The 24,959-nt window shown below is 47.9% G+C and overlaps 2 protein-coding genes across 2 annotated transcripts in view; one reads left to right on the top strand and one right to left on the bottom strand.

Moving 5' to 3' along the window:
* Positions 1 to 10,582, bottom strand: part of RNF115 (ring finger protein 115) — a 41,030-nt gene extending 30,448 nt beyond the window's left edge. The window contains exon 1 of the mRNA XM_038382799.2: positions 10,414 to 10,582. Coding sequence (XP_038238727.1) covers positions 10,414 to 10,500 — 87 coding nt within the window. The 5' untranslated portion in view covers positions 10,501 to 10,582. The remainder of the gene's footprint in view (positions 1 to 10,413) is intronic.
* A 365-nt stretch (positions 10,583 to 10,947) lies between these two features.
* Positions 10,948 to 23,797, top strand: POLR3C (RNA polymerase III subunit C). The gene is made up of 15 exons (XM_038382797.2): positions 10,948 to 11,089; positions 12,201 to 12,367; positions 13,150 to 13,405; positions 15,240 to 15,425; positions 15,598 to 15,686; positions 16,128 to 16,232; positions 16,798 to 16,890; positions 18,212 to 18,292; positions 18,807 to 18,858; positions 18,972 to 19,032; positions 19,822 to 19,972; positions 21,006 to 21,107; positions 22,207 to 22,256; positions 23,033 to 23,182; positions 23,543 to 23,797. The coding sequence occupies exons 2-15, from the start codon at positions 12,221 to 12,223 to the stop codon at positions 23,622 to 23,624; spliced, it is 1,605 nt and encodes a 534-aa protein (XP_038238725.1). The 5' UTR covers positions 10,948 to 11,089; positions 12,201 to 12,220; the 3' UTR covers positions 23,625 to 23,797.
* The last annotated feature ends 1,162 nt before the right edge of the window (positions 23,798 to 24,959 follow it).

Genomic DNA, 24,959 nt, shown 5'->3' with positions numbered 1-24,959 from the left:
AAACTCAGTACCAATGTGGACACAAGAACAAATGGATATAAACTGGTCATCGGGAAGTTTAGACTTGAAATTAGATGAAGGTTTCTAACCATCAGAGGAGTGAAGTTTTGGAATAGCCTTCCAAGGGAAGCAGTGGGGACAAAAGACCTATCTGGCTTTAAGATTAAACTCGGTAAGTTTATGGAGAAGATGGTATGATGGGAATAACATGATTTGGGCAATTAATTGATCTTTAAATATTCATGGTAAATAGGCCCGATGGAATGTTAGATGGGGTGGGATCTGAGTTACTACAGAGAATTCTTTCCTGGGTATCTGGCTGGTGAATCTTGCCCATATGCTCAGGGTTCAGTTGATCGCCATATTTGGGGTTGGGAAGGAATTTTCCTCTAGGACAGATTGGAAGAGGCCCTGAAGGTTTTTCACCTTCCTCTGTAGCATGGGGCACGGGTCACTTGCTGGAGGATTCTCTGCTCCTTGAAGTCTTTAAACCATGATTTGAGGACTTCAATAGCTCAGACACAGGTGAGAAGTTTATTGCAGGAATGGGTGGGTGAGATTCTGTGGCCTGCATTGTGCAGGAGGTCAGACTAGATGATCATAATGGTCCCTTCTGACCTCAATATCTATGAATCTTTCAGGGACAAGGCAAATTTACTTTAAGTTGGCGGTGAGATAAAAAGGGTGGTTTTTGTATAGCTGAACGGATGAGTTCATGGCCCTGACTTACTAAAAATGTGACTACAATGAGAGGGACACATTTCCTAAGAGCACCCAGATTTCAGGCATCCCAACTTGAGATGCCTGGGGACTGATTTTCAAAAGGAGCTGGGCTGCAACTTAAATCACTGGAGCTGTGGATGCTCAGCAACTCTCAAAAACTCAGGCCCACTGTGTCTATGCTGGTAATCCAACAACGGAGAGACCCAGACACAAGAGCCAGTTTTGGAAATGTGGCTACATGTTAAACAAATGCCAAATTCCAGCTCCATGCAAACAGTACGGCATTCGGCTTTGCTTAAAATCCCTTGCTTGATTTTCTCTGTTAAAATCACCATGTTACAAAGATTTTCTAAACCAGCACCACTCTGTGTCATCACCAATGCTGCTGTTTCCCCAAGGCCTGCAGTTCTGATGCGTTTCAGTTGGCTATGCAGTTCATTGCAGCCCAAGTGAAGGACATGCATGCAGAGAGGCTCTTTTCCAGAGGACAGACCTCAAGATAAAGTACTGCTTAGGACTCTGATGCGGACATGAGCTCTGCTCAGAGAAGATGCTAGGATGAACATCTTTAAAATTAGGCTGATTATTTCTTCTTGTAGTAAAACCGGAGTCCATGATGCAGCAATACAGCGCATATCATAATTGTGAAGACTAGGATTTACAGATTTAAGACCTGTGGCCCTATTCGTTTTTGGAAGTCCTTTTCTACATCCAGTCAGTCAGTTAGAGAAACGTGACTACAGGCATTTTGACCAAAAGCTAATATACTATTACTTGCAGGATACAAACAGAGATAAATACAGCATTTGGATTAAATAACAAAAGTGGGAGGGGGAAATCAGCAATGGAACCAAACAGATAAGTGGATCCGTGTATGGCATTTCAGAATACTTTCTTATACTAAACAAACAAATGGTTTTGTTTTCAATACTACCCATTGTTTGAAAAACTCTCCTAGAAAGCTGGAAGAATAAAGAAGCGCTGGATGGCTCAGGGATACAGAACCTTTCATCATTAAGTTATTGCTCAGTATTTAGCTCAGGGGTGACTGAAGGTTGCCCGCTAATAACTGCTCAATTGCTCACATGGACTGATCCTGATGGGTCTCAGTTCCATCCCTGCATCATAAGAACCATGATCACAATTGGCCCCTTTCATGGTAGTCTCGGGTGGAAACGGAATCCCTGCTGTTACCTCCGACAGTGGTTGAGGGCACCATCTCCAAGGTAGGACTGAGCCACAACGGGGAAGAGATAGGGACAGCAAGCTTTGCCAAGAAGTCTAGAGGTTTCAAGCACACTGCTCAGAGCACCCAGCCATCCTTCCGTCAACACCAATCAGCTCTGATTCTTGCATTTCCCAATATGGCCAGTTGTGCTAAGAAGGGCCCTCTGTCCCTCCAGCTCTTCATTAACTGTGCAGAAGTGTCCAACCCCAATTATTTTTAAGCAATCAGAACTGAAGGGAAAATATGTGTTTCATCTGGAATCTTCCTTTTGCCTTGATTCTCAATCTGAAGTAGGCAAATCAAGAGAAACGGGATTGGAATAACACATGCGGGTTTCTTAGCCATGTTGACTCCAACCAGAGGGCAAGATGCTCAGATATACAACCTTCATACCACTCTACTGAGGTCACTGACAGTCTATTTTCTTTTCCTCTCCTTATCTTCCAGGCAAGCAGCAAGCTGCAGTCCGATGTGGGAATTTCAAGCTAAATTTTCCTTTGGTATAAGCTGGATGAATACTTGAACACTTTATCTACACACAAAAGGATTCAGGCACCCAGATTTCTTCCACATGATCAATGTGTCTCAATCCTGACATGCAGCAGAGTCCCCTACAGGAGTAGACAAGAATCTGTGATCTATTCAGTTTTTGGCCAGTCTGTTGTGACTGTCCTCAACTGCAGTAGTTCTAGTGACGTAGGCACCTTTCCACTGGGAATTCAGTTGAGCCACCAAAATCATTTTTTGTGGGCCACTAAATAGCCAGGATAATGCACTTTAGAAGTAACATGGCACCCACATACCAACGTAACAGGCGTGGCATATGAACATTTTTAGCCAGCAGCTAAGGAAGACATACCAGCTATTTACAGTTTGAGCTGTTTACTTACACTATGACAAGAACTTATCAGGCAACTTAGAATGTAACAATTTTAAAATAATTTTTTAATCTATTGTATATACAACATTATATAATTTCTGTGATATGCAGGTAGTCGGACTTGATGATGATGTTCCCTTCTGGCCTTAACAAAAAACAATTTCCACATCTTTGGGAGAAGAAAAAACAAAAACAAAACCTAGTATCTTTCCCTTCTGTAGCTCCTACTATCTGAACTGTGCTCCCTGCATGTATCCTGAACACAGTTCTATTGTGCTGTTCCGATACCCCTTCATTTCTTTCTTTGCTATTATTTAGCTCCATAACTGTATTTTGCAGAGGATTTTGGGATAGCTTCATTGACTATATAAAATTGTATTGACTCTTCAGCTACACTGCAAGGAAGGAGCAATTGCATTTACCTGATCTTTGTAACAATGGTTATTCCACACCTTGGTGTTTTTTCTCTTCCTCATACAGTACCAAGTGCTTTGCAGATTTGTAGCAATATGCAAACGTATGCAATTCACGTGAAGGAATGCGGGAACCTGCTGGGTTCTACCACCTTTCCCTAGAGCCACGGCATTAGCGAACTGCTATTACTTTATAGTCTAGCCTATTTATAATCCCATTTATTTCATGTTTTACATGTATGTTCAATGCTGTAATGGTTTTCCTACCCCTTATGTACCTTGATGTACTCTGTATGGCAAAATTCTTTCATATGGAGAAAGACATCACAGAAGTATGTTTTGCCCTTTAATTGTGAGCCAACTATCTTAGTGGTAGAAGAGTAATGGGCGTTCTAACCCAGTGTCCTGGCCAGCCTGCAACACAAGTGAGTATTTTTTGCCTACTTAAAATTCTCCTCTCATTTTAGTTGGTTATGGTATTATTCACTTCCTGTTTTAAACTGCTGAGCAGCGTCACTTCATGCTGCTAAAACTGAGGCCACGTTCACCCAAGAGGAGGCTGCATGGGTTAAATAAGCCCCATATACAGCTTGCAACTCATACAGCTTGCATCTTGCATGGTTAAGAGGAGTGATCCTGTGATCAGTGACAACTTTGTATGCATAAAGGGCAACAGGACCTATCTCCAAGGTTCCAGGCCTGCAACACACACACAGAGTTAACTTTAAGCACAAGCAAGCTGATTCATTTTAATAGCACTACTCGTGTTCACGTCAATGGGAATTCACTTTAAACATGGGCAGGATCAGGGCCTACATTTGAAAAGTGCCCTGGGATCATTTCTATTAAAAGGGTATCCTGACCCCAATTAATATTTCAGGGCTATACAATTTTGCAGAAATTTTAGCCTGCAATGCACTCTCAGAAAGGCTGAGCCTCAATGGTCTGAGATGAGTTCAACCTTTTTAATTAATATTGCAGGTATTACTTATTCAAACCTAAACTGAGCACAGCAGAAATGGCACAGATGCCTCTCATTCAGCATAGCCTTTACTACAGGCATTCTTCTGAAAAAAAAAAAAAAAAAAAAAAAAAAAAAACATTAGAACCAGAAAGAAAAACCTGCCAAAGGAGTCCAGCTCGAAAGGAAGAGACACCAGTTCATGATAGACTAAGTTGCACAGCTTGTGAGTCTTTTTCCTCTAAGTTTATCGCTCTCAGGTATCCATTAGAAAAGGGTTCCCTACACAAAGCTATCGTCAACCAACACAGGACAGACTGTATTCATTTAAGGCACATGGGTCACAGAATTTTTAAAGCAAATCAACCAGTTTATTCCTATATCCAACATGGATGAGATTAGATAGGACTTACCCCTCTCTTGCTTAGTGCATTTACCTTATAACTTTGATGTACTGAACATAGTAAAAAAGCTTCATTCTTTCATATGATAAGAAACCAGGTTTAATATTAACATGGAAAACATTTCAAAAGTTTATTTTAATTGCACACTGGGATTTCAGGCTGCGGAATTAAAATCTATTTTGACGACGACATTGGGAGCCAGTTTTGGGGAAGTCTGAAAAAGTACATTTTCCTACTTTACAATTCTGATGTGAGAGGGGTAACGAGCTTACATTCCTTCAGCACCTTTCACTCCCCAAAAGACAGTACTGCCCCACCAACAAAGCTGAATCAGGGGACACAAGATCCGACTCCATTCCTGTTACAAAGCTAAACCCTTGGACGCTCCAGTGTTTTAGCCCAGCTGAGGTAGGTCTTCACTAGGAAGACGGGTGTGATCATAACTCAAGTTAGCTATTATGAGGCAAAATCCTAATGAAGACAAGACAGTTTGCAGTTTTCATATGAGTTAACAAGTCAAGGCAAACCCCAGGCTTCCTCATAAGTCTTTAACTTCACCTGCTAACTTGTGTGAACACTACAGACTGCCTTGTCTTCACAAGGATTTTACCCAAATACAAGGACTTCGAGGGATGCAGATTCTCTCCTCACTACACATTTTAACTGTGTTGTCACCAATACAAGGGGCAATCATATTGTACCCTTGACTTGGTTATAGAGGTAGTATTGATGAGGCCAACATTTTATACCGACTGCTCTGTATATTTGAATTGTACAGTGCTGATCACATTCTCAGCACTAAAAGAACTAATACACCAGGATCATTTAATCCATCACTTAAATGCAGACAATCCCGTGGTGACATGTGGCAGCTGTTTAGCAGTGCGCTGCAACCCTAAACAACAGTTCAGGATGGGAAGTTAGCAGTAACCTTCAGTGTACTTTGGATGAGTTCAAAGTGCTTTACAAGGAGAAATGTTAAGTGAAGGAAAGCTCTACCCCTTCCTCACCCACCCCGCCAACATAAATGAAACTGCAGAGATTTGATATCTTCCGACTACAACTGGGGGATGATCAAGATGCCAGGGTCAGCCACCTACCCCTGACAAAAAGGGCCATGAGATTTTTGACGACATTAACTGATCAGGACCACAGAAGACCCGAGAGAGAGGCAAGTTGCAGATTCATTGTAACATGGGCCATTGGGGGAAGAATGTTTTTTAAAAAGCATATGGCAGCAGTTTCACTTCACTGCAGATATTTAACTTGGAATTCTGAAAAGCCTTCCTGATTTCTCTCTTGCGCTGTGTTTAATCAAGATGAGTTATCCCTTTACCTTAAAATAAAAACGTATCCGCTAGGTTGCGGCTGCAACATGACTTGCACCTGCAGCATACAGCAGAAAGCATGATTTGAAATGGCAGCCAAGGAACATGGTTTATTCTACCCCCCCTCCCCCCCCGCAAATGAAACCAGGCCACATTCAGCCAATGGTGGCTTGCACAGCAGTTATGCTACAGAAGCTATGGAAACATTACTACTGAGATCCAACATCCCAATTAACGCTTTCTGTGCCTGTCAGTGAACAGCCAGCCTTCACGTGACACCCTGGGAGGAGCACAGCTCCAGCCACGTATAAATGTGGTTTGTTTCAAGGATTGCTTACCTTTCTCCCTCTCTTTTTTGGTGAAGGAGGCAGAGATGGGAATAGTGGATTTTAAATATTTTTTTATATACAGTCGATCACAACAACACTGTTGCTGAATAGAGAACAATTCACAGCTACATTGAAAATCAACATGGCATCGAAATCTGTTGTCCCACTGACATTCTGGGAGATTTACCTAGGGCTTGTCCATGCAATAAGCACCAATGGAAGCTGTACACTCGCTTCAAAAGGAGGAGATGGCCTCACACTTTTCAATCCTGTGTGATGAGCAGTGTATTACTCCTAATATAAAGGATTACCTCCTTGCCCCCGCTATATAAGCGATCTCAGGATCTCTCTCAAAAGGTATCATTTTTATTTTAAGATGATGTTATCCTAATCTAAGAATCACACCAAAGCAGCACAAAAACTTCCCATTTTACAAGGGGAAACTGGCAGAGAGACATTACTTGCCTGAGGTCTCACAGAGAAAGTTATTGGCAGAGCTGGAAACAGAAGTCTTGACTCTCAGTCTTTAGCTCTCAGCCTTAGGCCATGTCTGCACTACAGCAGCACACCTAGAATGTTGCAGCTGGGTCACTGTAGCAGGGTAGCAGACTACAGCAATGGAAGGGGGGTTTCCATCGAAGCAGGTAATCTACAAGACGTAGTAGCTAAATCAAAGGGAAAATCCTTCTGTCAACCCAGCTGCTTCTATACCGGGGCTTAGGTCAACCTAACCACGGTGCTCAAGGCATGACACTTTTTACAGCCCTGAGTGAAGCAGCTAAGTCGACCTAAGTTTTGGGTGTAGACCAGGCCCATCTCACCCTATCTGGAGATAAACAGGTCCATGGACTTCTACTGGATAATTCAGAGATCTGAAAGCAAGTCCTAATGTAGCCCTTTACAAACAGTAACCCATCGCCCCACGAAACCAATGTTTGCCAAATTTTACAGATGGAAAAACTGAGGCATGAAAAAAGGAAGTGATTTGCCCAAGGCCACAAAGGGAATCAGTGTCACAACATCATTAGAACTAAGGAGTTATCCTCCCAGTTTCATGCTCCTTAAGGAAAGTTTGCCTCAACCAGAGATTGCAAAACATAGGCTGATTCATTATGACTGGCCTTCAGAAGAGTGTAAAAGTCTTACTCCAGAAATATGACATGACAAGGCCAGTCAGGGCCTTAGCGGCTGCCTGGGACTCTCACGGGAGATCCCTTGCTTGAGAATCCGAGGAGCTGACTGAAAGAGAGGGGTGGCCCCTAACTCAAGTAGGTTCACATCAGGTTAGGCGCGTGACCAGAACAGGGGGAGATAAAAGGCTGTCACCCCTGTAGTGGAGAGGTTGAAAAGGTGAAACGATTCACTGGTTTGGCAGGTACAAGTCCTGAACATATTATTTATAAAGTATGGGTAATAATATCTCACACTTCTAGAGACTGTATCATCCTCAGGAATACCTGAAATGCAGACACCTGCGGGGTGGAAGACAGAAAATCTTCAAGAGCACAACACTATGCCCACAAACAGAGGTTCCCAGCACAATGCAACCCTGATCCCAATTAGGGTTCTGGGTGCTACTAATTATAATAATAAAAGCCAGGTCAAACCATTAGCCTTACAAAGAGCAATAATGCCCAGGCAGAGCAAAACTGAAGACTCTGATTTAGAAATAAAGGGGCCTGGGTAGGAATGCTGACAGATATATACAACATCAGGGCAAGGGAACCAATGCTAAGATGACAAGGAGTCCGGTAGCACCTTAAAAACTAACAGATTTATTTGGGCATAAGCTTTCGTGGGTATTACACGGTGACCAGTCGAACAACAACAACGTGACACGTAAATGCATGGACGTACTAGGCCTGGAGTTTTAGTTCCAATACCAAAAAATGCACTAATGGCATCAGGAAATCCTGAATCCCAGTTACGGAAGAGAATTGGTCGTGAGCAATTTAGGGCAGCATTTCTTTACAACAAAGGACAGTTGAAACATGGGAGGGAAAACTGCATAAGTCAGCAACAGAGGCAAGTAGTCTAAAGAGGGAGATGAACATGATTTGTGAGGGGGAGAGAGAAAATACCAGAAGGCAGGCTACTAGCTATGCTTGAGGGGACATAGGGTAGGTTTGGAAACAGAGAGATACATGATTAATTTGCATTTCTGATGGACAAGTTAAGTCTCAACAGGACTATATGCAATTGCAGAGGTGTGAGCTACCTGTGATGCAAGGTAGAGATATCTTCAGGATCATCATTCATGCCATGTATGAATGCTTTTTAAAGTAAAAAAAATTCCTTGAGGCTCCCCTCTTACCTCCCTTCACTGTGCAGAGGGGAAGAACAACAGCACAGCATTAACTCGTTTACCTAAATGTCAGAGGGACGCTGAATCAGTCTGGATAACTGAAGGGTGCCCCCCCAGTTATGAAATTCCCAGGAATTGGAGGACATCACCCTGTTTCAGGGTCCGGATCATTGAGATTTTGCTGCAGCACCCTGCTCTTCATTAGTTTCTTTCATCTGAGAACCTTAAGGCGCATCACAAACTTTAAGAGCCTCACAATCTTCCTAAACCTGCTCTCGCAGAAGGTAGGTAGGTATTATCCTAATTTTACAGGTGGGGAAACTTAGGCACAGAGGTGGCAGCTGGGGGGCACGCTTTTAGCAAAGATTCTCCAGACATTTCCATACATCAGGCAAACAAAGGTATTATGTGCCTGGTCTGATCTGGTCAAGCTACATTGCTTGTTCCTCTCCTCAAATAGCCTCACGTTCCCCAACGACGCCTCCCAAGACAGGAGGCTCACCGAGATACAGTCTATAACATCAATAGAACATAGCAGCACAACAAGGACACCCTTTGATTCTAACCCTTTTGGATCTATATGGAGAGACCACAGACTAGACTCATCCAGACCCCTCCACCTTATGGCAGAACTGCTGGGATTAGCTGTGACACAGCCCCCCACTACACCGCATACAACTTCAACCCCAAAGAGACACAGGACTATTTTACTGGGACACACACACCCAGAAAGGGTGCTCAAAAGGAGAACCATTTCCCTAGGGCATGAGGGAGACGCTCCCTTACTTGGGACCCTACGGATCCTCTGTCTGGGGAATTGAAATTTGCCCTTCTCACCGTGAGAAGTGGGAGACATCCCTCCATGCAGGGGACTGGACTAGATAACCTCTCGAGGTCCCTTCCTGTCCTACGATTCTATGCCACTGGGTCCCTGCCTCTCTCCCCCAGGAGTTCTCTCTCAAGAGTAGGGAAAACGGGTGCCCTTGCTTTCGAGAAGACCTGGGGTCCCTGTGAAGGGTGAACCAGGGTTTACCTCCATTCTCAGTGGGGCTTAACCTTCCCTGTGTTCCCAAAGGGAACCTCCGCCCTCTCTCCATGGGGATGGTTGGGATTAGCCCCTGCCCGCCACACCCCCTCCAACCTGAGTGACCCCTCCCATCAGGGAAGCTTGCGGTTTAGCCTCTCCAACACTAAAGGGGAGGATGCGGGGGGGGGGGTTAGCCCCTTGCACCTTCACCTCTTTGAAGAACAATTGAGGGCTGAACACCTCCCCTTCCAGTTCTATGGTGTGGAGATTAGAGGGGGCCCTCAACCCCCCCCACCCCCAAGAGATATGCTGGGGGGTAACCCCCACCTTCCTTTTGCCCCCCCCAGCAGGAGAAGGAGCCTATCCTGCAAGATGGGCTTAACCCTCAGATCTGCCCCCCCTTTCAAGGAATATGTTGGGGTTTAACCCCCCCTTTCTCACGTGGGGGGGCTGGGGTTTCAACTCCTTCTGCCTGGGCCCCCTCGACCCCCGAGGGCAAGGATTTGATGTTTAACCCCCTCTCGCTGGGGAAGCTGCTGGAGTTTAACCCCCCCACCTCAGGGGGGAGGAGAAATGGGGTTTAACCCCCCTTCACGCCAGCCTCCCTTGGGGGAGGGAATTGGGATTTAACCCCCCTTTCACGGGGGGGGGGGGTTGGTGGGATTTAACACCCCCCTCTGCCGCCAGCCCCCCCCCCGGGGGAGAGGACCGGGGTTTAACCCCCCTCCTTTCATGGGGGGGGGGCTGCTGGGTTCCCGCCCGGGCCCCTCCCGCGGGGGATCTGGGGGTTCCCGCCCCCTGGCCCCGCCCCTTACCGGCAGCTTGGGGCTGACCTCCCCCTTGCAGCTGTGGCAGAAGAAGCGATGCTGGGACACGACGGCCGCTGCCGAGGCCTCCGCCATCTTCTCTCTCCCCCTCCCCCGGCTCCCTGCCTGCCGTCAGTCCTCCTCGGGGGAGCGCCGAGACTAGGCCCCGCACGGCTAGAGCGGCAGGCAGGTCCCTCTAGCCGCCCACTTCCGCCTCCTCTCTTGTGCTTCGCCGGCGGGGGCCGGGCGATTCAGTCCTCCACCAGGCTAGCGAGACGAGAAGACTGCAGGGTAGAGCGGCCCCCTCGTTCCTTCCGTGTCCCGAGTCCTCCCCGTGGCCAGAGAGACTCGGGCGAGGATAGAGCGTCGCCCCGCAAATTGCGCCGCTGTCCGGCGCTTTAGCGCTCCAGTCTGACCACCGAGACTAGCAAGGGTGCGTGTAGAGCGGCCCCGTTATAGCCGCGCTCTCTAGCGGACAAGGGATAGAGTCTCGCGAGCCCTGACTCTCGGGCCCTCCCCCCCCCACGGCCCCGGCTGCAGCCGCCGAGGAGGGATCGGAGCGATTGGAAGTGACCGGAAGTAGTCAGCGGCGAGCCGGAAGTTGAAGGGGACGGGGTTGCTATGGTTGCTGCGTGGGCTTAAGAGACCCCCCCCCTCCCCCAGGCAACCCAGGCTGAGGCCCCAGGTGAGTGAGGGCAGCGGGGCGTGGGGCCCCCGAGACAGCCAGCGTGGGGGGGGGGGCATCGAACTGTGGAGGCAGCTGGACAGGAACAGAACCCCGGAGCCCTGGCCCCCCAGTCCCCTGCTGTGATCACCCATCCCCACTACCTTCCTATGCTAAGATCACTATAGTTCCCACAGCTGGGAACGGAACTCAGGAGCCCTGGCTCCCAGTTCAGGGCTCTGATTACTCATCCGTGCCCCTGTCCAAGAGCTGAAAGTTGAACTCAGGCATCCTGACTCCTGGGCTGCACTCAGCTCTGACCATTTGGCCACCCAACCTTCACTCCTATAACATTTCCTTCTGACACCAAGCCTCTCTCCCTGTGGGTGCCATTGGCTGATAATTCACCTGGATGGTAGCTGTGCGCTACTGCCGCCTTGGCTCAGGGTGTATCGCTCCTGTCACAGTCAATTAGATTATGTAGACCTAGCACTTATATGAAGGTCGTTTGGAGGAGCCCCCCTCCGAGCTGAAAAAGGCTATTTGCTGAGCTATCTTCTCCTGCCTTTCAGTCCTTTGTTTCCATAGAAAATTCCTTATCAACATTTCTGTTCCATTAGGGCCCCCCTTATGCATCTCTCCTGGAGCATCCCGTAAGGATTCTTTAGCTCCTATAGTGCTGCCTGCATGGCAGACGTTGTTATGGCTCTTAATTTTGAAATGAATGTAGTGTCCGAATGGCAGCTCTAGAGGTGCATTATCTGCAGAACAGATGCAGAGTTAGGAAAGGACAAGGCAAGCTTTCCACACATCCCAACCTGCCCTGGAGGATCATCTCAGTGTTTAGTCTCCATGACTCATTCAGTCCTTGGTGGGCGGGCCTGCCTGCCCAGTTTGCCAACAAGGGGGCTGGCTGTGATGGCAGTTTTGATATAGGCTTAGCCTCAAACCCACCAGATTCATTTCAGGCATGAATTGGTAACAGCTTTTAGTCTTCACTGATCTAGGCCAATTCAAACAGGTGACTCGAGAGGTGAAAATCTTTGCATCTAATCAGCAAATATCCTGCGCTCGCCAGTCTCACCTGATAAGAACTTTAATAACATAAATGCTTTTCCTCATATCCTTCTAGTATTTTAATTTGCCGGCAAGATGACTCAGGCAGAAATTAAACTCTGTTCCCTCCTGCTGCAAGAACATTTTGGCGAGATCGTGGAAAAGACAGGGACTCATCTTATCAAGACAGGCAGCCAGCCGCTGAGAGTGATTGCCAACGACACAGGGATGTCGCTAGATCAGGTATGTCTGGAATACTCTAGGAGTTAGTCTCCTTTGGATCACACAGCTGACTAAACTATTATTCACTCATTACAACTTGTCAGTCACCATTTCTGGTGCTTTTGAAAGATTCTGTTATTCTAAATGTGTTTGCAAAAGATAAAGCAGAATTTGAGAATTTGAACATGTCTCCTTAAAACCAGATCAGTTTCTTTAATAGTGCAGATTGCGATCGGCTTTAACGGAAAAGGTTCTGAGCTCTTACCTCTCCACAGAAGGGCAAAGGGAAGGAGAGTGTTTAAAACTAAAATTAAAAAATTTAGTTTTATAGAGGGTGGAGAGGACAAGAGATGGAGTTCTCCGAATTTAGTGCAGCATCTGGAGAATAAGGAAATGAGACTTACTGGCCCAAACTCAAACAGTGAGTCAGGACTACAGTCGAGATTCTCAGGCCCTGCCTCGAGTAGGAAGCGATCTTGTAGGTTTTTCCATCTCTTAGTTCTATGATAGCCTGAGGCCCCTGGGGAATTTCAAACATCACCTTCCCCTCTCCCACAATAAAGATGATCTGATGAACACTCAGTAGCTTTATCTTAGGTTGTTAATGATCAGTGCTAATTGGGGAATGTGTGACCATTCCTGAGACTACAGATGGAAATAAAGCACCTAAGCACATAAGGGGAGGGGCATGCCCTTCCTGATCCCAGAGGTGATCAGCCCTGAAGCATGATGGTTGATTTCTGCCATATAAACTATGCTAAGTTTCCAAGTACGTGGCTCATTCCTTTCTCTGGCATGTGCAGGTTAGGAAAGCTCTCTGTGTCCTCATTCAGCACAACCTGGTGACCTACCAGCTGCAGAAGCGAGGCTTTGTGGAGTACGAAGCTCCGTGCAGTCGGGTGCTGAGGATCCTCCGGTATCCACGTTACATCTACACTGCCAAGACCCTCTACAGCGACATGGGCGAGCTGATTGTGGAGGAGCTGCTGCTGAATGGCAAAATGACCATGAGTGCTGTGGTGCGGAAGGTTGCGGACAGGCTGACGGAAACTATGGAGGGTGAGCCAAAGCAGCGTGGAGATAGCTGAGAAACAGAGCGGAAACCTTTTGCTGCAGAACCTTATCATCTGTCTGGCAAGGTTTGGGGTTGCCGGGCCGATACTTCATGCTACCAGAGTGGCTGGGTTCTGTAGGCAGCGAAAGGGGATTGGATGGCTCCCAGGATCTGTGCAGAAGAAGAGGGCTCTGGACATAGAGCCTGATCCAAAGTCCATTGATGTCAGTGGGCTTTAGGTCAGGTCCATATGGAGCATCCTCAAGGGGCTGTACAGAACACTGACGCTCCCAAGCACCTCCAGGAGAGAGGTCAGTATCATGACCACATTCTATAGACGGGGAAACCGAGGCACAGGGAGAGGCGGGGACTGCCCAGGATCAAACAGTGAGTCACTATCAGAGCTGGGTACGGAACTGGCTCCTGTGCTTGGACCATTTGACTATGATTTATATCTATGTCTCTCTTTTACCCTATCTTTCTATCAGTAGACAGCATGGTAGGAGACCTGGGAATCCATTCTCTGCTCTACCATCGGTTCACAATATGACCTGGAGGGAGTCACTGTCCCTTGTTGTGCCTCGGTTTCCCCATCTGTAAAATGGGAGTAACAACACTTATCCAAATGACAAGTGCTATGTAGATTCCAAAGAGTGTAAGTGCTGGTTACCTGCATATTTCTCATCTCAAGACTGAATTTTATACACATGGACTAAAATGGAAAACACATGCATTAGTCATTGAATCTGTTTTTCCCTTACCTCTGTGTCTGTCCCTCCAACAGACCTAAGTTTGCTCGGCTCATTTAACTATTCCCATTGATTCGTGGCCTACAAAGAGGTGGAAATCTTTGTGTTTCCACTGCACTTTTCTCTTAAGAGAAATGTGGGAGGCCTTAAATACCTGGGAAGAAAGGGAAAAACCTCAACTGGCCAGCAAGAGTCATAGTTGTTCACTGAACTATATTAGCAGCTCCACTTGATTAAAAGATACCAATGCTATATAATCCAATAGAGCTTTATAGCCTCTGGTGAACAAGCTGTGTCCCAACAAATGTTGAGTTAAACGGGAAGAGAGTGGAGAGCAGTGTGAGTTTAGATTGTAAGCTTCTCAGGGCAGAGATTGTCACTACATACAGTGCACCTAGTGCAATGGGGCCCTGATCTCCAGTGCTGCTGGAATATAAATAATAATAAATGACGATAATGAGAGAATTTAAGAGGCATCAGAGACAACCTGCGTTATCCAGTGAGATTTGAAATGAGACAGAGATTCAGGAATTTGCTAAGAGCTGCCAGAAAGACTCTCCTGTGAACAGTGGCAAAGAGAGGGGCTGAGAGAGGCCCCTGCTAGATGTGGGGAGTGGAGCAGAAATATACAGGAAATGTTTCAGGTGTAGAAGCAGCATAGGAGAAGGTTCTTGCACCAGCAGTTGTGAGATCTGCAAAGGGACAGAGAGCAGACCCATGGAGGACTGGGGAGAAAGACTGGTTAAGATTTTTCAAGATGACTAGTGATTTTGGGTGCCCAAGTTATGACACATTAAAAAGACCTGCTTGGCCCATCTCAGGCCCCTTTAAGGGGTCTCTAGTTGCCACCTAGAAACTGAGGCACCCAAAATCACTCGTCACCTTTGCAGATTTGGCCCAAGGTCTGAAGTCAGCTGGAGTGAGTGGGTGGAAGGTGATAAATGCAGATCAAATACCAAGCCTTCTCTTGCGCAGCCCTGCTTGTACGTCTCTTAAAGACAACGATGCGGCCTGATCCCATGTGGGTGCAGGAGCAGCTGGAGTTTGGGATCATGATAGATTCCGTTTTCCTTGGTATCCTTTTGCCCAGATGGGAAAACCATGGACTATGGCGAAGTCTCCAACACGTTTGTGCGACTAGCGGACACGCACTTCATTCAGAGATGCCCAATGGCCCCTGAAACTACCGAAACTTCGGATGCGCCACCACCTCCTGCGCCCACTTTGGCAGTTAATGAGAAGGACATGTACGTGGTCCCCAACCTGAATCTCATAGGTGAGAGCTGTCAGAATCTCCTTGGGTAGATTGTATTTAGAAGGTGAGTGGGTGACACCAAATGCTCGGGGTGATCTCTGTGTAATCAGCAAGGGTGCTTTGGGAGCTTTCCAACCTGAACGCAAGACTGCCATGCTGGTATTCAGAGGAAAACCCTGTCTTTGGCCCGCAGGGAAAGGGAAAAGGAGAAGATCATTTGACGATGAAGATAACGGTGAACACAAGGCAAAAAGGCAGAAACAAGATGCAGACAGCAAAGAGGTATTGGTAACCCGCTGCTGCTCCTTGGCTTGCATTCAGGCCAGCCGTGATCTCTGCGGTACTGGAGGGCTTAGCAGTCCTTTATTCCACTATCTGACCTTTGGCTTCACAGCCAGTGAAAACCAGCAAGGACCAGTGGGTCCACAGTGCCTACCCTAGGGGGAATGAGGCTGCTGTACAGCCTTTGTTCAAGAGGCTGTTTGGTGTGGACAGTCTGCCTGTCATCCACTGTGTAACCTCCCCTTCTTGGTTTGATTCACATTGGTCCAACTCTTCTGAGATTCTAGACACCTGCAGCTCCCAACAAGCTCCAGGGTATGTGGCAGGTGCTCAGCACCCCTCAGAATTTGCCCTGCTGACGGTGCTCATTCCTCAGACGAGCATCTGGCTCTGCAACCAATAAACCAGCCTCAGCATTTCCTTCTCCCTCTTCCTCCTCAGCCCCCGCCCGATGACGGCATTTATTGGCAAGCCAACATTGATCGGTTCCACCAGCACTTCCGAGACCAAGCCATAGTCAGCGCAGTGGCCAACAGGATGGACCAGGTACGCAGAAGTAATCGGGAACTTCTTCAGCAGGGTTACTCCAGGTAGCAGGAGTGGGGAATTTGGTGCTCGCAACCTTGGAAGTTACATGTTAAAAGCTTCAAATCTCATGCTTCAGGGTACTAGCTGATGGCTGCAAGGGTCAGGAAGGAATATTTCACCATCTTCTGAAATATCAGGCATTGGTTGCTGCTGCAGACAGGAATTGGATCGAGGGCTGCTTCCCATTTTAATCAGTAGGAGTTTTGCCTTAAATGCACCAGCTGCCTGCTCCAGCATATCAAATCCTACAAGGGGCGGTTATCCATGCTGCTAAGCCCATATGTTGCTCTCCCAAAGCATCTTTCCCTTCTCCTGCACTGGAATGGTCTTGCTGGCAGTTCAATGGGGCATGTAACCAGCCTAAGATGAGTGGAAGGAGGCTAATGCAACCTAGATCTTACTGGAGGCTGATTTCTGAATTTGGAGCACCCCAGTTCTTGAAGGGGAGAAAGGAATTCTTCTTCCATTATGTGAACAGAGATTTTGTCAAGGCCTAAAGGCCGTTTCCTTCCTTTTTAAATAGACCAGCAGTGAAATAGTGCGGACTATGCTGAGAATGAGTGAAATTACTACATCTTCCAATGCGCCTTATACGCAGCCACTGTCTTCCAATGAGGTGAGTTTCTGCAGTATTTGGGGCACTCCATAGAAATCGGACACGGATAACTGTATTTCTTTGGTATTATGTATATGCATTGTGGCAGCAGCTAGCAGCCCCTGTCCTCGACCCCTTGGTGCCAGGTGCTATACAGACACAGAACAAGCTACAGACATTGTATTATTGAATGGCCCAGGAACCCAGCTGAACACTCGTTTTAGACTTCAAGGTTTGGTCGTGGGCGTCAGAGCATCACCCATTCTCTCCTGGTGTTTGCCCAGCCTCAAATCCAGACTGTGGAAGGGTTGTCTAGTAGTGAGAGGAGGACTCCTGGGTTGTAACTGTAAAGTTATACATCTAGGAACAAGAAAGTAGGCCATACTTACAGGAGGGGGGACTCTCTCCTGAGAAGCCGAGACTCTGAAAAAGATTTGGAGGTCAGGGTGGATAAATGACTGTGAACTCCTAATGCAACGCTGTGGTCAAAAGGTCTAACGCGATCTTTGGCTACCTATACAGGGGAATCTCAAGTAGGAGTAGAGAGGTTGTTTACGTCTGTATTTGGCACTAATGTGATCTCTGTTGGAATACTACGTCCAGTTCTGGTGTTCCTACTTCAGGGAGGATGCTGTGAAATTGGCGAGAGTTCAGAGAAGAGTCACGAGAATGTCTAAAGGGTGAGAAAGATGCTGTATAGTGGTAAACTAAATGCATTGAGCTTGAGTCTAACAAAGAGAAGGTGAAGGGGTGACTTGATTATGGTCTATAAGCACCTACATGGGGAACAGAAATTTGATAATGGTCTCTTCAATCTAGCAGACAAAGATCTAACAAGATCCAATGGCTGGAAGCTAGACAGTTTCAGGCTGGAAATCAGGTGTACAATTTTAACAGTGAGGGTAATTTATCATTAGAACAGTTCACCAAGGGTCATGACAGATTCTCCATCACTGGCAGTTTTTAATTCAAGATTGGGTGTTTTTCTGAATGATTTGCTGTAGTTCAAAGAGGCATTATTTCCAGAATCTCTGTGCCATGTTATACGGCGGTCAGACTAGAGGATCACAGTGACTTCTTTTGGCCTTGGAATCTATGAATTTGTGACTGGCTCTGTTGCTGACTCATTGTGTGACCTCAAGCAAGTTACTTCACCTCTGTGTGCTGCAACTTCTCCTTCTGTAAAATGGAGATAAAAATGCTTACCTTGCAGCAGGGCTCTGCAGATCAATGTGAACATGTTTGTAAAGCACGCTGAGATCCAAATTAATTAAGTACTGTTTATTTTTATCATCTCAAATGCGAATAGCAGGTATTTTCTGGGTGTTCTTTTATTCCACAGATATTCAGATCCCTTCCAGCAGGATACAACATTGTGAAACAAATTCTGGATCAGTATCTCACTTTGTTAGCCGATGACCCGGTAAGAAATGCATTATGTATAATTTGGTTTTGAACAAGATTTCCACCTTTGGTCCAGTTCTGATTTAGGGCCTCAATCATGCAGTCCTCTCCACGTGAGTGGACCCCATTAAAGTCAGTGGTATTTTCCGCATAAGCAAAGCTGTTCACCTGCTTAAGTGTTGGTAGAATCAGGGCTTTGGTTTCTTCACCTCACTCAGCGTGGACAGTGAAAACGGGCACTAGTCAGTTTTACCCTCTGTTTCTAGTCCGTTTCATCTTGGAGTTCTCCTGCCCTCAGAATGACTGCAGCTGGGAGCAGAAAGGTTTAAATGCAAAAGAAAAACAGTTTCCCATTAGCGTTTAAACATCGTGAGAATGTTACTATTAACATTAGGCTTTGGAAACATCCTCTAACCATTAAGGTTGGGGATTTATTTTTTTAAAGAAACTTACATTCTGCCCCAAATGGTTTTCAATTTGTATCAGAATTGTAATAGTCTTTGTATACATTTAACCCTTTTATTTCCTTGTAGCTGGAGTTTGTTGGTAAATCCGGGGACAGTGGCGGGGGCATGTATGTCATCAGTATCCTTTACTGAGAAATCTACTATGGGCAGTTTACTGCTGGTCCCGGGGCTTACCGAACCTTGTGTGATCCTTGGTAATTCATATGTGGTACCTTGACTCGCACTGCTCAGATCTCTACAAGGCCCTTGCGACTTTGGCAACAGCAACACTGGAATCCATCGTACAGGAGAGGTAAAGCAACTGTTTGAATGTAGCTTGTTAGCCCCCTTGTTACTCTGCCCAAGGCATAGATATGAGAGAGACAAGGTGGGTGAGGCAATACCAATATTTGCTGGTCCAGTAAAAGAGATTACCTCACCCACCGGGTCTGTCCATATCCCACAGAGCTACAACAGTCCTCAAACAGCAGAGCTGCACCTTTTTCACCCACAATCTCCGTCCTTTCGTTGAAGAGGGAGGGAGGAAGGATCCAATCCTGAGAGGTGCTCCCTCCCAACTCCCATCAGTTTTAGAGACTGATATATCTCAGGATCAGGCCCCACATTATCCAGCTGTATGTTGAAAGTATTCATGGTTTCAAGGCTTCCTGGGTGGTACCAAATAGGAAGGTGACATTAATTGTGATGAGATTCTCCAGTCTCTGCTGGGCAGCTTGCTCCCTCTTTAGCTAGCCTGGATCTCATGAACTAGGGAAATGAACATTGCTGAGTGAAAATTTAGTGATATCTGCATGATTAACTCTCAGACACATTTAATTTTCATGCATGCCTTTCTAAAGCATCAGTTACTGGTCCAGAGACCGGGTACCAGACTCAAAGGACCAGTGGTCTGATCTGGTTTGGGCCTGTGGCTCTGAAGTGAGGATTTCATTCCATCTCCAACACACACAAGATGCCTTTTCTCTTCTGAAGTGTTAATGTAGGAACCTTCTCAATTCTCTGATGTTCCTGTGCAGCTGGTCTAGGTTTTGATGTTCTTCCTCAGAGCTGTGTGTTAGATGGTTTGTTCCTCCCCATCTAGATTTGGTTCTCGTTGCGCAAGGATATTCAGGCTGCTTCTGCGGAAGAAGCATTTGGAACAGAAACAAGTGGAAGATTTTGCCATGATTCCCGCCAAGGAGGCAAAGGACATGCTGTATAAAATGCTATCCGAGAACTTTGTGTCCCTACAGGTGAGAGTTTCTATTCCTGCTAAAAGAAAAGGAGTACTTGTGGCACCTTAGAGACTAACAAATTTATTAGAGCATAAGCTTTCGTGAGCTACAGCTCACTTCAGCATCCGATGAAGTGAGCTGTAGCTCACGAAAGCTTATGCTCTAATAAATTTGTTAGTCTCTAAGGTGCCACAAGTACTCCTTTTCTTTTTGCGAATACAGACTAACACGGCTGCTACTCTGAAATCTATTCCTGCTGTCACCCAGAGGTGAGCGAAGTGTGTCACAGACAGGGCACACGACATAGAGATGAATGCAGATGAAGGAAGGTGGTTAGTGCGGGGAACTGGGAATCCTGGGTTGCATCTCCATCAGAGCAGGGGGCTGGGAGTCAGAACTCTTGGCTTCCATGCTGAGCTGTGGGGTGGGAGTGTTGTCTAGTGGTTAGAGCAGTAGGGTGGTATCTTAGTTTCCATTCCCAATTCTGGGAGGGAGTGTTGCCTAGCATTAGAACAAAGGAATCAGAACTCCTAGGTCATTCATCTCTCTCTGCCTCTGTTTTCATAGACCTGGACAACGGATCCAGTGTTACCCTGTCTCCCAGGGGAGTGGAAAGCTGATTGCATTAATATCTGTAAAATGTTTTGTGATCTCAGTTGTTCTCCCCTAGCTATCGGATCCCCCTGCTAGTCCCTGGTTTACTAATGAATAATAGTAACTGGAAATATGTGTCACTGGACAGTTTCCGAGTACTGGTCCTCAGGCTGTCACCAGCAAGTGCCCTTCCCTGCATTTTGCGGCTGGGGGAGCCGAGGCCTGGAAAGGTGCAGTGACTTTCCCAGGATCACATGGCGAGTTATTGGTGGTGCTAGGGATGTAAGCGGTCAGGGTCACACCACTATCCCACATGCCCTCTCTCTCTCTTTGCAAAGCATGATGATCGCTGGGTCCCTGGGGGAAGCTAGAAAGGAGCACACAGAGAGAACAGACAGATACAGCCCTCCAGGGAGGTCACACATATATTCCAATCTTCCTTCCTGCACGCAAACAGGAGATTCCGAAGACTCCGGACCATGCCCCCTCCAGGACGTTCTATCTGTACACAGTGAACACTCTGTCCTCTGCGCGGATGCTGCTGCACCGGTGTTATAAGGTACCCAATGATTCCCTGGCCATCCAACTGACACTGATGCTCATGCAAATCACACTGTGTCCTTCGCACCGCTTGGACTCCTTCGGTTTTTCCCTCTCTCTGATTCCACGTCACCACAACAGCAGTTGGGTCACTGGGGACTCTGCAACATGGAGAGCAACATTCCCAGGTGCAGAGAGTCACTGAGCCGACCATCCTGGCCCCTTTCATCCCATATCGATTTACCGATGGATGGGAAAAGTGACAAGGGGATCATTCAGCCCCTGAAATGCAGCCCCCTTGATTGGGTTGATCGTGCACAGCTGCTCTGCACAGGCGCTGAGGACAGGAAATGGAAAGTCCAGCGTTCCATTGAACCGGCAGAGAGAACTGTAGGGAGGCACAGTGTCACTCGGCAAGTTCACACCTGGCCAGGAGGCTGGTGATGGTAGTGCCCTGATGACTGGAGAAAGCATGATGGGATCTTTAGTGACCATAGAGCGTGGACCAGTGTTACATCTCAGCTGACAGAGGCAACCGCTCGCAGCACAGTGCCCTCTGCTGCTGCACTTGGGCATTGCGTCCAGGGCCAGTTCAGAGGGAGGCATGGGGTCATCGCTCCCTGCTCGGTCTGTTTGCCTTGGAGGGCTGTCATCCGAGGATAGACCTAGCCTGACCCTGCTTAGCTTATGAGAAGGGCTCGGAGCACAAGACTGCATTTCCCACACAATGGTAGAGGCTTATAGTCAGGGTGGGTGATAAACCCTCTCCGATGCATCTGTTACCTTTAACACCGTCCACAGCAATGGCACGTGAAGGTAGCAAGGAGTGAGGTGGATTTCCACACCAGGCCCTGTAAATGGCGCAAGAATTAGCTTCAGAGAGACCAGAGGAGGGAGCATATGCATAAAATCCATCCCCCACCCCGATTCTGCCCATCTTTGCGACTCATGGTGCAGAGGACCTATCTGCAGGCTTGGGGGGAGCCAGTTTTGGGGCCCAGTATTCCCACCCACACTCCCCCTTTTGGCTGAGATTAAAGCACACAATCAGATGGCGTCGTTTCTTTGTATCCCTCCCCCAAAACCCTGCTTCTTGTTCCTCTCTTTCCATTCCCTAGAGTGTGGCCAACCTGATTGAAAGGCGACAGTACGAAACCAAGGAGAACAAGTGAGTGGCACTAAGCAGGCTGAAAGCTCCTGGGCAAGTCATCACGCTGGGGTCAAGTAGCTTAGGCCTCTGACGTGGGCTTTGTAACTAGAGGGGCTTACCAAAGGGAGTTGGGTGCCTAGCTACCATAGGGAGTTAGGAACCTAAATAGCTTTGAGCACCTGGGTCCTGGTGCCCAATAAGTGTCAAAGATAGACAGACGAATGGCAATGAAATCTGTTTTGCAGAGAGGGGTGGTTAAGGAGAAATATCATCCATGTTGGGTAGACACACACACCCCTGAGCCGCGCCACCCCAGCCAGGGTTTGAGTCAATGTGGTTCACTCCAGCTTTGTAATAGAGGTAAGCGCCCTGGGTGCAAGGATCTGCGGGGGGGGGGGGGGGGTTCGCCCCTCTGGGGAGCTGCATCAGAACTAACAGCCCCTGCTGAGACAGGCCCTGGTGCGTCTGGCACAGCCACGGGCATTGCTGGTGCACGATGCTTTGCAAATGCAGCCCCTGCCCCCAGAGTTTACAGTGTAGCAGGGGGAAAAGGAATAAAGACAAGCCCCGGGGTAATGGGCAAGGGGAGGGCCAAGGAGGAGATGTTATTGATGAGGACAGTGCAGCGTGGTGGGGGGAAGACGCGTGGATTTTGAAGGCAGGAGGGAACCTGCCTGGATCCAAGATTAGATGAGGCCCATTGTGAGTAACGCGGTCGGCCCAAACCTGAGTGATGGGAACAGGCTTCAGCGTCTCGCCAGCACTCAGTGCACGCTGTCTGCCTCACCCCCCAGGCGCTTGCTGGAGAAATCTCAGCGGGTGGAGGCCATCCTAGCATCCATGCAGGCCACGGGCGCCGAAGAGGTGCAGCTGCAGGAGATCGAGGAGATGATCACAGCCCCGGAGCGCCAGCAGCTGGAGAACCTCAAACGCAACGTCAACAAGTGAGCAGAGCCATGGCGAGGGTTGGGCCGGCTGGTCTAGGGCATGGGGATCAGGGTTCCTGGGGGCTACACCTGGCTTTGGGACAGGAGTGTGGGTCTAATCAGAGCAGGGTGAGGGTGGGGAATCAGGACTCCTGGTTCTATTCTTGGGCAAGCTGCATTCTCCTTCTGCGTCAGGTTCCCCATATGAACAATAGGGACAACGCTACTTCCCCACTGCCCAGGGCTGTAAATTAACGCAGGCCTGTTAGTAAATAGCTTTGCACTGCTCACCTGGGAGACTCCCGCTGAGCACAAGGCGGCACTGACACGCGCTGCTCGGGCTGTGACACTCTCCCTCCCTTGTCCGTCAAATCACAGGATCGATGCCAGCGAGAATCAAGTCGACGAGACCATCTTTGTGCTGGAGTCGTACATCGAAAGCACAGTGAAGAAGCTGTGAGGGCGCCCCCTGCTGGCAGACTGCGTCCCTTTCACCACACCAGTCATGGCCCTCTAGGTGGAACTATCTGCTTCCGGGGCGGGGGGAGTTTGCAGACAGCTGTTCTGCATTTTTATTTATTTTAACTGTATGTTTAACATTGACTGGAGGGGAAATAAAACATTGATTGCGCTAATTAGCTGCATTGGGGGTTGTTGGAGATGGTACAAAAGCCCTGAGCGCCCAGGCCTGAGAACCTCACCCAGTAAGCTCTGGGGCTGGTGAAAGATGCCAGCTGGACAACTACAGTTCCCTAGTTCTGCCTTACGGTCTAGGCATGGGCAATATCAACTCCCCATACACACCTGCCATGCCAGCGTGTGGTCTCCATAACCCAGTCAGTCCTTGACCTCTCTGCTGAGCGTACCACCCCCTGGCCAGCTGCTGGGATGTGCTGCTGAGACTGAAGTTCCTTGCGAAACCGCTCTGCTGCCCCTGCTAGGTCTGGAATTGTCTGTGATGAGCCCAGCCAGGGGACCACAACCTGTGCCTTGTGTGCACCAGGGCATCACAGCAAGATCGCTGTCTCCGTGTAAACCCACCCGTTGCTTGGAGCATGGACAAAGCTGCACTATGCCTGAGATGCTTGACACGGTGGTGGAAGACAGCAGGAGGCTGAGAAAAAGTCAGAGCTCAAGGGGCGATCTAGTCACAGCGCAGAGCCAGCTGAACCCCTCAGGCAGCGTGCCATCCCAGCGTGTTTTTATTACCTGCTAGGTTCATCTCTAGTGCATCCATTTCACTCTCCTCTAGTGCAGTGGCTCTTGATCTTTTTTCATTAGTGGACCCCTACAAAATGGCAAATGGAGGAGTGGATCCCTTTGGAAATCTTAGCCATCTTCTGCAGACCCCGGGGTTGAGAACCACTGTTCTGTGGTAACAACAACCTTTCACAGACCCCCTTAGACACAGGTTGAGAACCACTGCTCTAGTGGAAGGAACAGGCGCTCTGGGCCTGGGTGAGATCCCATCTGCCCTCCAGTGTCTGCGGATAGCGGCAAGAAGCCCTAAGCATGGAGGCATCACGCCTAGCAGGAGTAATAATCTCCAGGCCGGAGACTTTTATGAACTGAGAAACTTTCCTCTTGCTAAATCTTCCAGGCCAGCTGGACCAGAGAAAAAAGTGAGCTGTAGCTCACGAATGCTTATGCTCAAATAAATTTGTTAGTCTCTAAGGTGCCACAAGTCCTCCTTTTCTTTTTGCGAATACAGACTAACACGGCTGCTACTCTGAAACCTGATTTTACAGGCCCTCCTGTGGGCAGGTTTCCGGGCCCGCCATCAGTGACGAGGCGC

This window comes from Dermochelys coriacea, chromosome 24, assembly GCF_009764565.3.
Source record: "Dermochelys coriacea isolate rDerCor1 chromosome 24, rDerCor1.pri.v4, whole genome shotgun sequence".
NCBI lineage: Eukaryota > Metazoa > Chordata > Testudines > Dermochelyidae > Dermochelys > Dermochelys coriacea.
Note: the sequence above shows the minus strand (reverse complement) of the source record. Positions and strands in the feature narration are given on the sequence as shown.

What these genes read in the sequence shown, in the direction of transcription:
- POLR3C (XM_038382797.2), top strand. Translation starts at nt 12,221, where the DNA reads ATGACTCAGGCAGAAATTAAACTCTGTTCCCTCCTGCTGCAAGAACAT. An exon ending in GCTGACGGAAACTATGGAGG is followed by an intron (nt 13,406 to 15,239) that starts GTGAGCCAAAGC and finishes CCTTTTGCCCAG; the next exon opens with ATGGGAAAACCATGGACTAT. An exon ending in CCCCAACCTGAATCTCATAG is followed by an intron (nt 15,426 to 15,597) that starts GTGAGAGCTGTC and finishes TTTGGCCCGCAG; the next exon opens with GGAAAGGGAAAAGGAGAAGA.